This window comes from Protomyctophum parallelum (assembly GCF_964188405.1).
Source record: "Protomyctophum parallelum genome assembly, chromosome: 1".
NCBI lineage: Eukaryota > Metazoa > Chordata > Actinopteri > Myctophiformes > Myctophidae > Protomyctophum > Protomyctophum parallelum.
In genome coordinates, this window is record NC_139697.1 from 41,988,062 (window position 1) to 42,000,850 (window position 12,789).

Here is a 12,789-nt window from a genome sequence, read left to right on the forward strand (position 1 = left end):
CCGGATCTGCCCCATCAAAGTTGGCAGGATTGGCCTGTTTTGAACAAAACGCCTCAAATCATGAAGGCAGCGTGCAATTCACGTGAAATTTTTCACAGACTTTCCTACTAGGCTGAGGAATATATCCCACTCTCTTCACATTGGCCTGTTATAGCGCCACCAACAGGTGGATTTTAGCAAAACACATTTTGGAACAAAATGCCTCAAATCATCCAATTGCCATCAAAGGCAGAAGAAATGGCACCCTTTTCACATTGGCCTATTTATAGCGCCACCAGGAGGCCACAACCTGACCTGCCCTGGTGGAAACCTGTGCCCCGAGTTTGAACTGAAATTGATAATGTTTTTTTCCCCCCTCTCCTTTCCAATTGCTGCATCCCCCCTCTCAACTTTGAAACGCCTGTTTTGTCTGACCCAAACTGTGCCCATTAGGGTCTGTTTAAAGCAAAGCCTAAACCCCGTTTGCTGTTGTGTGTTCCAGGCGAACAGACCTGGAGGTGCTGGGCTCAGAGCTGCAGCAGTACAGACGGGGACACTCGGGCCTGATCAGCTGGATTGAGGAGACCACCGAGAGACAGGAGAACACACAGCCTGGACAGATGGACAGCAAGGCCTTGTCTGAGCAGCTGGCACAGCAGACTGTAAGGACACATTCAGTGGTAGCATTTTCATCTCCACAAGGATGACTTTAGCATGCAGGCCCATAGGGTTGGAGGGAAAAAAAAGGTTTCTCATGTGGAATAAAAAGATGAGAAAATGCTATTATATTTAGCAACAAAGATATTGGTACATGTACGGTATGTATTTGCTGATGTACAAACAGAGCACGAGAGAAAAATAAGGGTTAGAGAGAGTCATCGCCTTCAAAAGATATTGAGTGATTTCTTTAAATGCCATCTGTTAACATGTATCGCCAATCTCCCCTGCCCCCAGGCATTAGTAGCCGAAATCGAGCAGAACCAGACCAAACTAGATGAATGCCAAACTCACTCCAAGCAGTACTGCACTGCAGTCAAGGTATGGGACTGTCTGACAATTTCATTCTAATGTAAATCAAGGGGAATACAGTATGTACAAAGATTCCCGCTTTGCTTTGTCTGATACTGAATGTCCTACTCTGTGTCTGTATTCATTGACAGGACTATGAACTACAGCTGATGACTTACAGAGCCTTCGTGGAGTCTACCCACAAGTCCCCTGTCAAGCGGAGGAGGATGCACTCCTCTTCTGATGCCATCACTCAGGAGGTATGGAGCGAGATGAAAAGATAGCATTTGTTATTAGTAATTGCATAGTAATTTAGAAAGCATTTTTTCCTCCTTATTCAGTGGTTCTGTCATTTAATTCCTGTCTGTTTATCATTCTAGTTTATGGACTTGAGAACACGCTACACAGCCCTCGTCACCTTGACAACGCAACACGTCAAATACATCAGTGACGCCCTGCGAAGACTAGAAGAAGAAGAGGTGGACATTTTATTAAATTATGAAAATAACGCATCTCTCTGTAATGTCTATAATTACAGTAGTGAGATGAGTTCAATGCAGGAATTAGTTTTGCCCACTGCCATGTATTTCAGATACGTACTTATACTACTTAAACCCTATACCGAATTTAGCCGATAAACAAGCTCACAACGTGTTTGCGTTGCGGTACGCGGTGAGCTTGTTGATCTGCTATTCATGCTGCATGTTTGTCACCGTTATTATGACATGCCCTTAATTGGGACGCTCGGACTCATGAGAGCCTCTGTGTTCTCTCGGGTACTAAAGGAAGTAGTCTGTCAGAAATGATCCATCGGCTCTAATAATCTCTCTGGCCTCCGTCTCCGTGCAGAAAGAGGTGGAGGAAGAGAAGCAGGCCAGGGTGGGCCAAGTGTCAGACCTCCTGGGCTGGGTCAGCGGCCTGCAGAGACGCACCGGTGGGCCCAGTGCCGAGTCTTCACTGGCTGCTCAGCAGGTAATCGGAACCACTTACACAGTATGACTTTAAGTGATTTTATACTTGGTTACCTTTCGACAGGACAGAAGGAATCATGTTAAGACATTATTTTGTCTGCTTCCCTGCTCATGCCTCCTACGTTGTCTATGTGACCCACATAGGCCATCAAAGAGCAACTGGCTTCTAAGAAGGATGAAGTGGCTGAGGCCATCAGAAGCACACAAGCCTTCCTACGATCCAAACAGGCCAGCAAGTAGGTTCATAGCACACACACACACACACACACACACACACTGTATATATATATCCTGACCTTCACTTTGTCCGAATGAAATATCTCAGGTGAATATCCTGGCAAGATAAGATAAGACAGACAGACAGCAACACACTTCTGACCTTCCTGTGTAATTGGGAACCTCTCTCTCTCGCTCTCGCTCTCTCTCTCTCTCTCTCTCTCTCTCTCTCTCTCTCTCTCTCTCTCTCTCTCTCTCTCTCTCGCTCTCGCTCTCGCTCTCGCATGCATGCACACAGGCACACACGCATGTGAGCACACACGGGCACACACAGGCACATACACGGGCACACAAATACCCTCAGCGCCCTACCACCCGTAACCTCTCCATCTGCCTCTCCCGTGCAGGCTGTCTCCAGAGGAGAGAGCGCAGGTCTCAGCCCAGCTGGAGGAACTTACAGCTACCTACAGCCAGCTCTGTGACAGCTCCACTCAACAGTTACAGCAGATGGAGCAGCAACTGGCCAAGGAGGAGGAGAGAAAGGTAGAACAGGCAGAGGAAGGGATGGATGGGCTGGGAGGTGATGGAGGGTGTAAAGTTGTGCGTTTGGTTGGTTGCGTGGGCTGCAGAGGGGTTGATTACAGTATGCCCTTGTTTTATACCTATAACAAAATCAACATATTTATGTTGGTTTTGTTTTGGTCATTCAAAGAAGTAAAATGTTACTTTTAAGACACCAGTAAAATGGTAGGGCATGGGGACTTTTAGCACTGACCCAAAATAATGTCATTGGGAGGACATGCAGGAAGAAAGGGATGCCAAGTTTATGACTGATGCTTGTTTTGCTGGCGCAAGGTTGAGGAACTGCCCCCTTAAGCAAAGATGTGTGTGCGTCACTTTTTATTAGATGATGTTGCTTTCACTTTGAAGTATGCTCGCGAGCTACGCGCGTGTTAATGAGTGTGTTTAATGTACCGCATGCTTTGTGTTGCCTGACAGTGTGTGCATTCATTTTTTTTATTTCTTGGTCATACATCACCACATCATTCCTAAATTCTGACTCATGTACTTTGGTTTGGTTTCACTAAACTTCACAAGATCTTATTCAGACAGTATAGCGGCATTCATATCAACTGGAAGTTTAGAATTGTCCATGCCTCATCACTTCTCCCCCAGTGTCTTTTAAGGCCAGTCAGGGGAGACGTTTGGAGGAATGGTGTGATTTTAGACCATGCACATCCAGCTTTCATCTTCCAGTTGGTAGTGAACCACGTTCTGATGCCCATGTTTAGCTAGAACAGACGCAGTCCATATATGTGAGCTTGGAATGAGGAGCTGTACACTGTCTGAATTGGGCCTTAGCATGGAGTGATCTATCACGAACTGTATACTGTAACATCATTCATCATCACCACCATCGTCCTCAAGGCCATTGTCATCTTCGTCACTACATCATCATCATCATCATCAAACACATGTGCTTAACTGCTACTATGGCTAATACTTGGCCTTAGAGGTGCAGCTGTAGTGTAGCACTGCATAAGTCATGCTAGCAGTTAGCTACCGTAGAAGCTATATAACTCATTTTTGTAGTATTTCTTTTTATAGAAGCACATTAATTTTTGGAGTTATGCCATACATTTTTACCCTCATTTCTGTAGTCACCCATAGAACTCCATTATGCTAGTTCTAATTTTACGTTTATGTCATATTTTTGTTACGTTAGACATTTTTTATTTAAGTGGTGAGTTCTTAACATTATTCAAAATAAAATGTAAGAATTTTGGTTATACACTCATACACATGTCTATAATTTAAAGTGTATTGAGCATCATCAAAATGAGCTATCTTATCTTCTCAGGTGTTTGAATGATTGCACTATTATTATACCCCATTATTGATTCCTCCGTGAATTGTGTGTGGTTTTACAGTTATATTTCTTTGGTGTGAATTTAAGCTCAGAGGCTGTAACAAGTCACTTTCAATCTAGAATATACAGTATGTGCACCAGAGGCCAGCTACGCAAACCCTCACTTCACCGTTTGAGCATGTTGTGTCCAGATCACAAGAGAGTGTGTGTGTGTATGAGACTGTATGTGTGTTTTTGTTTGTGCTGTCTAATGCATACTATTAATGTTTGAATTTTAAACCGCCATTTTGCTTGAAAATCACTAACAGCTGCCAGAGGAGAATCGCGGACGAGCCAAGGAACAGAGCAGCCATATCTTAAGACAGAATAGTAGTAAACAAACGTTCAAAAACTCTTCAATCTGTCTTTTATCCGTTGATAAATGTATTCAAATTAGTTCTGAGTCAGTGAATTTCCTAGCGGTAACCTCAGCCTACTCCAAAGCCATCGTGAGTCATTCAAGTCGACTGAACAACAAGTCATTGCCCACTAGTTAGTGCAACAGCTAAGTCAGGGAAGTGTGGCATGCAGAATGCTAATAGCCAAGCTTCTCACCTGTCACGCCTCGCTCTGCCAAGCCCTGGGCTGGCCCGTTTAGTGTGTGGGTGCCACGGGACAAGCCCATACGGTAAGTGATGCAGGCTTTCTCTCTTACCGTTGCTTATACAGTAGTTGATTTCTCTCTAGTATATGTTTTCTCTTCCCTTTTTTAATGTCATTTTCATGTGACTATTTCTTTCTGTCTCCCTTGTGGAGCTTTCTGGGGTTTTTCTTTTCTTTTCTTCTTTGCTTCTTGCATGCTTACTGCTTTTTTAGAATTGTATGTCTGTAGAAAAGTCTGTAGAAAAGTCTGTCTGTGCTTTCGTGAAAACATTTAGAGCCCTCTAGATAATGTCTGTGGCAACTTGGTGTGGGGTTTCTCCCTTTCCTGTTTTATTTGTGGCTGTATATCAGAGCACTTTTGCACGTTTTATATTTAATTCTGATCATGTAGAAAATGACAGCCTTGTCATGTTTTCTTATTTTATTAATAACAAATAAGTAGTGATCAGCACTATTACCAAAGTGCAGAGCATAATATTTATATTCTTGCCAGTATGTCTGTATTGATTGTTGTTTTTCATTCTCTCTGTAGATTCAGACAGCCATTGCTGGAGTGATTGACCTGGGAACCGTGGAAACCTTCCCAGTGTTTCAAGCAGCGCAACGAGGTCTTATTGACCAGGAGACATGCCGCTTTCTATTGGAAACCCAGCTCACCATGGGAGGACTTTTTCATCCTGACTCCCCTCTCAGCCTCTCAATGGAGCAAGGTCTGGCTCGAGGCCTGATTGACACCCACACCAGCCAATCGCTGACTGAGTTCGAAAGTGCCTTGCATCTGGTGGACAAGGCTTTACCAACAGAGGGCCAGCAGCAGTGTTTCCTGCCAGTGGTTGCAGCTATGCAGGAGGGGCTTATCAGAGAAGTGGTGGGGCTACGTATTCTAGAACTCCAGATGAACACTGGAGGTGTCAAAGATTCAAGAGGAGAGAGACTGAATCTAGAGACGGCAGGAGATATGGGCCTCCTGACTCCCAGAACGTTCACCAAGCTCCAGTCATGGCTTCAGCGTCGGGAGCTCATCGACCCAAACACAGCAGAGAAGTTAAACCTTTCTGAGCTTCAGCAGCGCTGTGTCCTCAATGAAGACTCTGGCCTTCATCTCCTCCCTGTCAAACAGCAGCCTGGAGGAACCGTATGTCTCTGTTCTGGGAGAAAAGTTGGAATCTTCCGAGCTGTTCAAGAAGGCCTCATTGACCGCAAAGTTGCCGTACGACTACTTGAAGCTCAGCTGTTTGCTGGAGGTATTGCTGACCCACGCTCTGGTCACCGTCTAACAATCCAAGAGGCTGTTCGCCATGGACTGATGGACCAAGATCTGGCTTGTACCATGTTGGCCCGACAGCTACAATCGGGAGGTATTCTGGACCCATTTAGTGGAGATCGTCTAGGGGTGGAAGAGGCCATACGCATGGAGCTTTTGTCAGCTCCTTTGGCTCTATTGGTCCTCGAGTCCCTCTGGACCTTCATGGGAGTGCTCTGGCCAGAATCTGGAGAGCTCCTGCCCATTGCTGAGGCCCTACAACAGGGAGTGATCTCCGGAGAACTGACAAGGAACACCCTGAGGCAGCGTCATGCCATTGGGGCGTTATACAATCCAGACGCCCTCCAGATGGTGTCCATAAACCAGGCTGCAAAGGATGCTCTGGGACCAAATGTGGTAGAGGTCCTCAGAAAGATCCATATCCCTGATGTTCTCCCCAACATGAACCAAACGGGTACTCCATCTCTGAACCGCCTCAGCTGGGGTTCCACCAGCTCCTCTCCCCCTCCGTCCTCCCCACCTTCTGGGTCTGCACCAGCAGGGCCCTTCTGGGAGCCCACCACCATGGATGGCATAGATCCTAAAGAACAGGCAAACCATAAGTTGCTTTATCACCTGATGACCCACAGCTATGTCGATGTCCACTCCGGAAAAAGGCTTGTGCTTCTAGAGCCTGAGCTTGTGGAGCTGGTGAAAGCTACCGCATTAGTTACTGCGGAAACCATGAGGGCTAATCAAGCTGTGGCAGGTCAGAGTTTGGTCCCTGGTGGGCGAGAAAATGAAAAGAAAATAACTTCTGGGGAAAGTTTCAAGGCCCCGGCTATGGAGTTTAAAGAGGAATTATTAAAAGATTCTAATGGAAAGAAGCTGGCAGCTACTGAACCAGCATTGAGCGATAGAGACAGTCTGAAGAATAGCTCACGATTTAAAAACCAAACCAGTATCACTCAAGCTGTTATGGGAGAGACAGCAGCAATGTCCACAGTTGATAGCAAAATAAAGTCAACATCACTCACAACAGACAAGGACATTCTGACAGCAATGTTTAGGCAGGACGAACCCACTGGTTCGCCTGTTACTGAAGTAGACCAAACTGGTGATCCAACTCATTCTAAAAATGAGATGGCTATAAAATATACTCTGCCTATCTCAGAGGCCGAACACAAAAGTGTTATTAAAGAGACTTCCACACAGCATGCCAAATCCAAGATTAGTACCCCAGAGTTAGCAGCAGAGAAGGCTGAGGAAGATGCTGAGCTTGAGAGGTTAGTCACTGAACTCAAGCATGGAGGTCTGATGACAGAGGAAGGGGAAAGGCTTCTGCCAGACGAGGCAGTGGCCCAGGGCATTCTTCCTGGTCACACTGCAGTCAAGTTGATGGCTGAGGCTGGTCTGTTTGGAGGATTCATAGATGTCAGTACTAGTCAGTCCCTAAGTATGGAGGATGTAATGCGGGAGGGTCTCCTTGATGAAGACTTGATGTGGAGTGTGCTGAGGTCAGACAAAACACTAGCTGGCATTGTGGATGCTGAGAAAGGTCAGATCCGTGGGCTGAGGGAGGCAGCTGTGGATGGGTTGATCGACTGCAACACAGCTGCTAGACTTCTGGAAGCCCAGGTAGCTTCTGGGGGTATCGTTGACCTCTGCAGAGATAAGAAAGTTTCAGTCACTCTAGCAGCTAACCTAGGTCTGATAGAGGAGGACCAGAGAGAGGAGTTGGTGGCACTAGAGAAGGCATACAAAGGCAAAGCCAGAGATCCAGAAACGGCTCTTACTAAAGCAACATTACAGCTGCAAATGGATGGAGTTGTCGACCCTGAAACAAAGTCCCCGATTCCTCTGGAGCAAGCCATTCAGAAGGGGTTGATTAGGCCAGGTGAGGCATATCAAGCTTTGTCAAAGCAAGTGGCTGAGGGTGGAATAATACACCATGCATCAGGAGCACGACTTTCCGTTTCTGATGCTGTAGAAAGAGGCCTAGTAGACCGCTCTATAGCCATTGGGCTGGAGGAGCTAGAGTGGGTGTACCAGGGGAAAGTTAGTCCATCATCTCACCCTGGTGCTGCCATTTTCCAGGCATCAACAGGTGCCATTTTGGACCCTGAGACTAGACACAGGCTGACTCTAAATGAGGCACTTTCTAAGGGTCTGCTGGATGAGGACATTGCTAAAGAGGCCATGGCTTCTCCTGGTGTAACACAAGGTGTACTTGACCCCGAAACTGCCAGAATCTTGCCCTATTCAGACCTTGTTAACAAGGGCAAGATAGACATAGAGACAGGAAAACGTTTCCTTGAAGTGAAGCCATTCAGAGGCATTCAGGATTACCAATCAGGAGACAGTTTGACCCTACCTCAGGCTATTGCATGCAATCAAGTTGACCCAGTTCCAGCTCTGAGGCTGCTCCAAAGCCAGGCAGACAGTGGAGGCATCATCGATATCACTAGTGGAGAGAGACTCCCTCTACCTGAGGCGTCTAAGAGAGGACTAGTTGCAGAAGACATGGTTAGGGACATAGCCACTGAGCAGATGATAAAAGGAGGCTTAGTTGACCCTGCCACTGGTCAGCGGGTCTCTAGTCTTAAGAGCGCCATTGCCGCAGGACTTATATCCAGTGACATGGCTGCCAAGATCCTGGTAAAGGATATGGAAGGTGTTGAGCAAGAGCCAGTGGGAGAAAAGGCAGTGACTGAAACAGATCTTTCCATTGATGTGTTGTCTCAGTTTGCTAGCAGTGTAGAAAAAAGGATACAGCAGGCAATTAAAGAAATTAAACCTAAAAATGAAGCCGCTAAATCTGAGGCTTCCAAACAAGGGCCCATTAAGATACTGCAATCAACTGAGAGCGAGGCTGATTCTACCTTGTCACCAATAGATTCCACTCAGTCTCATGCTGTTAGTAATATTGACAAAGGTTCACAGTACAAAGTCAGACAAGAGACTAATGTTATTCAGCCGAGTGACCAGCCTGCCAAGATACCCAAAATGGGTCATAGATCAGTAAATGAGAGGGTCGCAGCAGTGCATCATGTTGATGTTATTGATAGACAACTGACCGATTCTACGGCAGTAGATTTAAGGGATGATAGACAAAAGAAAGACATAGTGGAAATGTCTACACTTACACTGAGTGAAGAGGGTGAAAAGGGTGAAAGGATAGAGAAAGCTGAGGTGGAAAAAGAACGTAATGAAATAAAGACTGGAGCGAGAGATAGTACTGATGTTGAACATTCAGACCAGGCAATGTCTTCTCTGTCTAAGGAGTCAGAGAGCAAGAGCAAGAAAAAAAGAAAGAATAAGAAGAAAGGGAAAATTCAAGCTGACAGTGAAACACACCCTGTAGAGAAAGCAGAGCATTCTTCAGAAAATGAGATGGTATGCATTGCGACTGATGTCCAGGCTAAAGTTGCTGACTTGGCAAAAGATACTGTTAAATCACAACAGAGAGATAAGAAAGCATCCACACAAGAGGGCTCGTCTGCACTTGTAAGGCTTTCCATTGGAAAACGGGCTGAGGTCATAAATGATAGGAGGACCAAATCTGAAGATGAGATTTCTCAAGCATCTGTTGAACTGAGCAAGCCTGCTCTTGAAGCAGATGCTATGATATCAACATTGTCCAAAGTCCATAGAGACAGTGAAAAGATGGAGGAAAAAGAAAGAGAGCAACAGAGAGAGGAGGCTGCTCTCACAGTCAAGCAGAAAGAGGGAGAGTCTTTTGTCATGAACCAAAACAAACAGGAGAAAAAGATACAGGAGCTAAAGAAAGAGAAGGAGGGTGAATTACGTCAGAAGAAATCCACCCTGCCAGACAATGAGAAAGCAGCCTTGATACTCAAAGCAAAAGAAAGTATTTTGAAGAAGGTGTTTGAGAAAGGAGTAAGTGAGAAGCAGACTGCAGAGGAGCTGCAGGCTCTACGCAAGGAGGTGGGGAAGAAGGACAGTCAGGCACCACCGGTTGAAAGTCTTTCCACTGAGATCGTAATTGCGGAAACTTCTCCAGCCAAGGACGACAGTGTAAAGCCACCTGATGTCATATCAACACAGACAGAGGCAGGTAGGAGTAGAGGGAAAGAGAAGAACAAAATGGAGGCAGGTGTCAAAGATGTGAGCTCCTCTGTCAAGGAGGGTGTTGGTGTAGATGCCAGAATTTCAGAACACTTCTCAAAGGCTATTGAAAATAAGAAAGTTAGTGGAATGGAAGGCAAAGATGAAACAGCATTGAGCATCAAGGAAAACTTGACTAGGGAGGAACCTTCTCTCAAGGACAGTGTTAAAATGGGTACCAAACTACCTCAACCTTCACTGAAAGAGAGAGAGGAAGACATTATCAGAGGAAAGGAGTTAAAGCTGAATGTCAAGGAGGATGTGAGTGGTGAGGCAACTTCTCTCACAGCGGGTGTGATAGTAGATACCAGGCCATCTGAAGTTTCAGAAAACAAGCAAAGCAAAGTAGATATAACTGTAGAGAGACCTTCTAAGGACAGTGTTGGCATAGCCACCAGACTACCTACACCTAAACCTTCACTGAAAAAAAGAGAGACCATTATCAGAGGAAAGGAAGACTTGACTAGGGAGGAGCCTTCTGTCAAAGCGAGTGCAAGTGTAGAGACCAGACTACCTGTAGCTTTATCAAAAGAGAAAGAGGAGAATGTAATTCTTGGATTTGAAGAACAAGATAAATTGACATTACTTGGGAAGGTAGATATAAGTGGGGAGGAACCTTCTGTCATGGACTTGGCCACCAGACTACATCAACCTTCACTGAAAGAGAGAGAGGAGGTTATCAGAGGAACAGAGTTAAAGCTGACTGTCAAAGAGGATGTGAGCTGTAATGTACCTTCTTTCACAGAGGGTTTGAGAGTAGACGCCAAGCCATCTGAAGCTTCAGCAAAAGAGAAAGAGGAGAGGGTGAATAGTGAAGAAAAACAAGAGACAGTTCCACTAGACCAGCATAAGGATGCCAAGCAAGGAAAGCGAAATAAGAAAAACAAAAAGTTGAAGATTCCGATAGTGACAGATGCAACAAGTCCACCTGTGACAGTGGAGAAGCCACAATCAGAGGTCTTGGTTGCAACAAAAACAGTGACAAAAACAACTATGGCCAAAACAGATAATGGCAGTTTGGTCTCCAGTGATGAACAGAGCACTGCCCAGGACATTGACAGTACATTAGGAAGTGATGTCACTGTGCCTCAAAGTGCTGTTCAGGCAAACAAAATGGCCACCTCCACAGTAAGTTCCATAGAATCTAATGCCAGCCAGCAGAGACTGTTCTCTTCTACGCAATTGGAGGAGAAACCCCAGACTGGCATTGAGGAAGTGATGGTGGCGGGTGTCAAGTCTGTGAGGAAACAACCTGAGAAGGAGCCAAAGGTACATATTAAGGATGATAAACACCTGGGAGTTGGAACCCCTGAGGTGTGTTTGCAATCAGAAATCGACCCTGCCATTGATTCCTCTGGCCTTCAGGAGGCCCCACCTTCCAAACCACAGACTCAACCTACAGAGCCTGTGACAGAGTCTGTGCCTCCCAGCATACAGCCTGATAAAATCGCTGTTAAAGGAAAAAAGAAGAAAAAGCTAAAGCAGCCACAGCAGGTGGAAGGCTCTGCTCTCACTGAAGCCAAATCATCGGAAGGAATTGCAAAACGGCAGGATCCGGAGTCAGCACCTTGGCTTTCCGAAGCGGTTCCAGTGGACTCAGATTCTGCTGAGATTGCTGAGTCAGATGCAACCACTGAGAGCTGGGGAGAGGAGGAAGAGGATGGTGGACAAATGGAAGAGACTGGCAGAAGGAAAGGGCAGAGTATAGCAAAGACTGGCAAGGTATACGTTTTTTATCATTTCATTTCCATATACTTTTTGATGCATTATTCATATTTATAATTTTGAATTATAATTCCTGTTATCCAACCTTGTCCAATGTATTTCCTTTGTCTTTAGTCATCATTGATCCGTCAGGAATGCCTCGAACATGACCAGAGAATTGTGGCCCTTGTCTCTATGGTGAGGCACATTGAGGTCCGCCTCAAACAGCAGCAACAGCAGTCCATTGGTCGCAGCCTCATTGCCCTTGATGACACCATCAAACAAACAGAGGTACTGAAAAGTGACAATGCTAATTTGAAGGAAATGCAGTTTGCGCCTTGAGAATCTCACTATAAAAAGACCACAAGGGCTTGATATACTTTGTTGCACAGAGTCGCATGCTGACGTTGTGCGACACCTGTGAGCAACTATGTATAAATCACTATTTACTGTACCTCATGTTTCGAGACATTGAATAATATCATTGGTTCAAAATGTTTATTCGCTTGGCAACATGAACAGTATTGGACGTGTATGTGTATGTGATGTCATGTATCATATTTAGAAATAGTATTGAGTTGTTACACTTATGTTACACCAATTATTGTACATTAGATATTGCACACATACAGTAGTATATGCATTAGATATTGTGCATATAAATAGACACTACCCTATGTGCACTGTGTAATTGAATGTAAGCTGTATACAGTAACATGATTGCGTTTTACCAGCTTTAGCTACATTTCTCTTCTCCCACCCTTTTTTCAGGCTTTGGATTTGGAACTACGCGACCTCGAACCTGAGGTCACCAAGGAAGTGGAAGCTGCTAGGGGGCTGACGGAGCCTTGCCCTAAAGACGTCCCCCCTCAGCTCCTATTGGCCCTGGAAAAAGATGGGCAGGGCTTAGATAGAGGCTACGAGGCTGCTAGATCTGCCTCCGAGAGTCTTCTGCAAGACCTACGAGACCATAGAGACTCCTACAAGGTAAAGTGACAGTCCAAAAACAAAATCACTGAATGGAAATT

The 12,789-nt window shown here is 45.4% G+C and overlaps 1 protein-coding gene across 11 annotated transcripts in view; it reads left to right on the forward strand.

The window, feature by feature from the left end:
- macf1a (microtubule actin crosslinking factor 1a) overlaps window positions 1-12,789 on the forward strand; it is a 266,103-nt gene that overhangs the window by 149,787 nt on the left and 103,527 nt on the right. For 10 of the 11 annotated variants that reach the window (XM_083785940.1, XM_083785948.1, XM_083785944.1 and 7 more), the window contains 10 exons: window positions 482-641; window positions 934-1,017; window positions 1,140-1,247; window positions 1,368-1,466; window positions 1,837-1,959; window positions 2,103-2,194; window positions 2,582-2,717; window positions 5,219-11,779; window positions 11,897-12,052; window positions 12,533-12,748. In XM_083785940.1, coding sequence (XP_083642066.1) covers window positions 482-641; window positions 934-1,017; window positions 1,140-1,247; window positions 1,368-1,466; window positions 1,837-1,959; window positions 2,103-2,194; window positions 2,582-2,717; window positions 5,219-11,779; window positions 11,897-12,052; window positions 12,533-12,748 — 7,735 coding nt within the window. The remainder of the gene's footprint in view (window positions 1-481; window positions 642-933; window positions 1,018-1,139; window positions 1,248-1,367; window positions 1,467-1,836; window positions 1,960-2,102; window positions 2,195-2,581; window positions 2,718-5,218; window positions 11,780-11,896; window positions 12,053-12,532; window positions 12,749-12,789) is intronic. The other variant, XM_083785941.1, reaches the window with a different exon arrangement.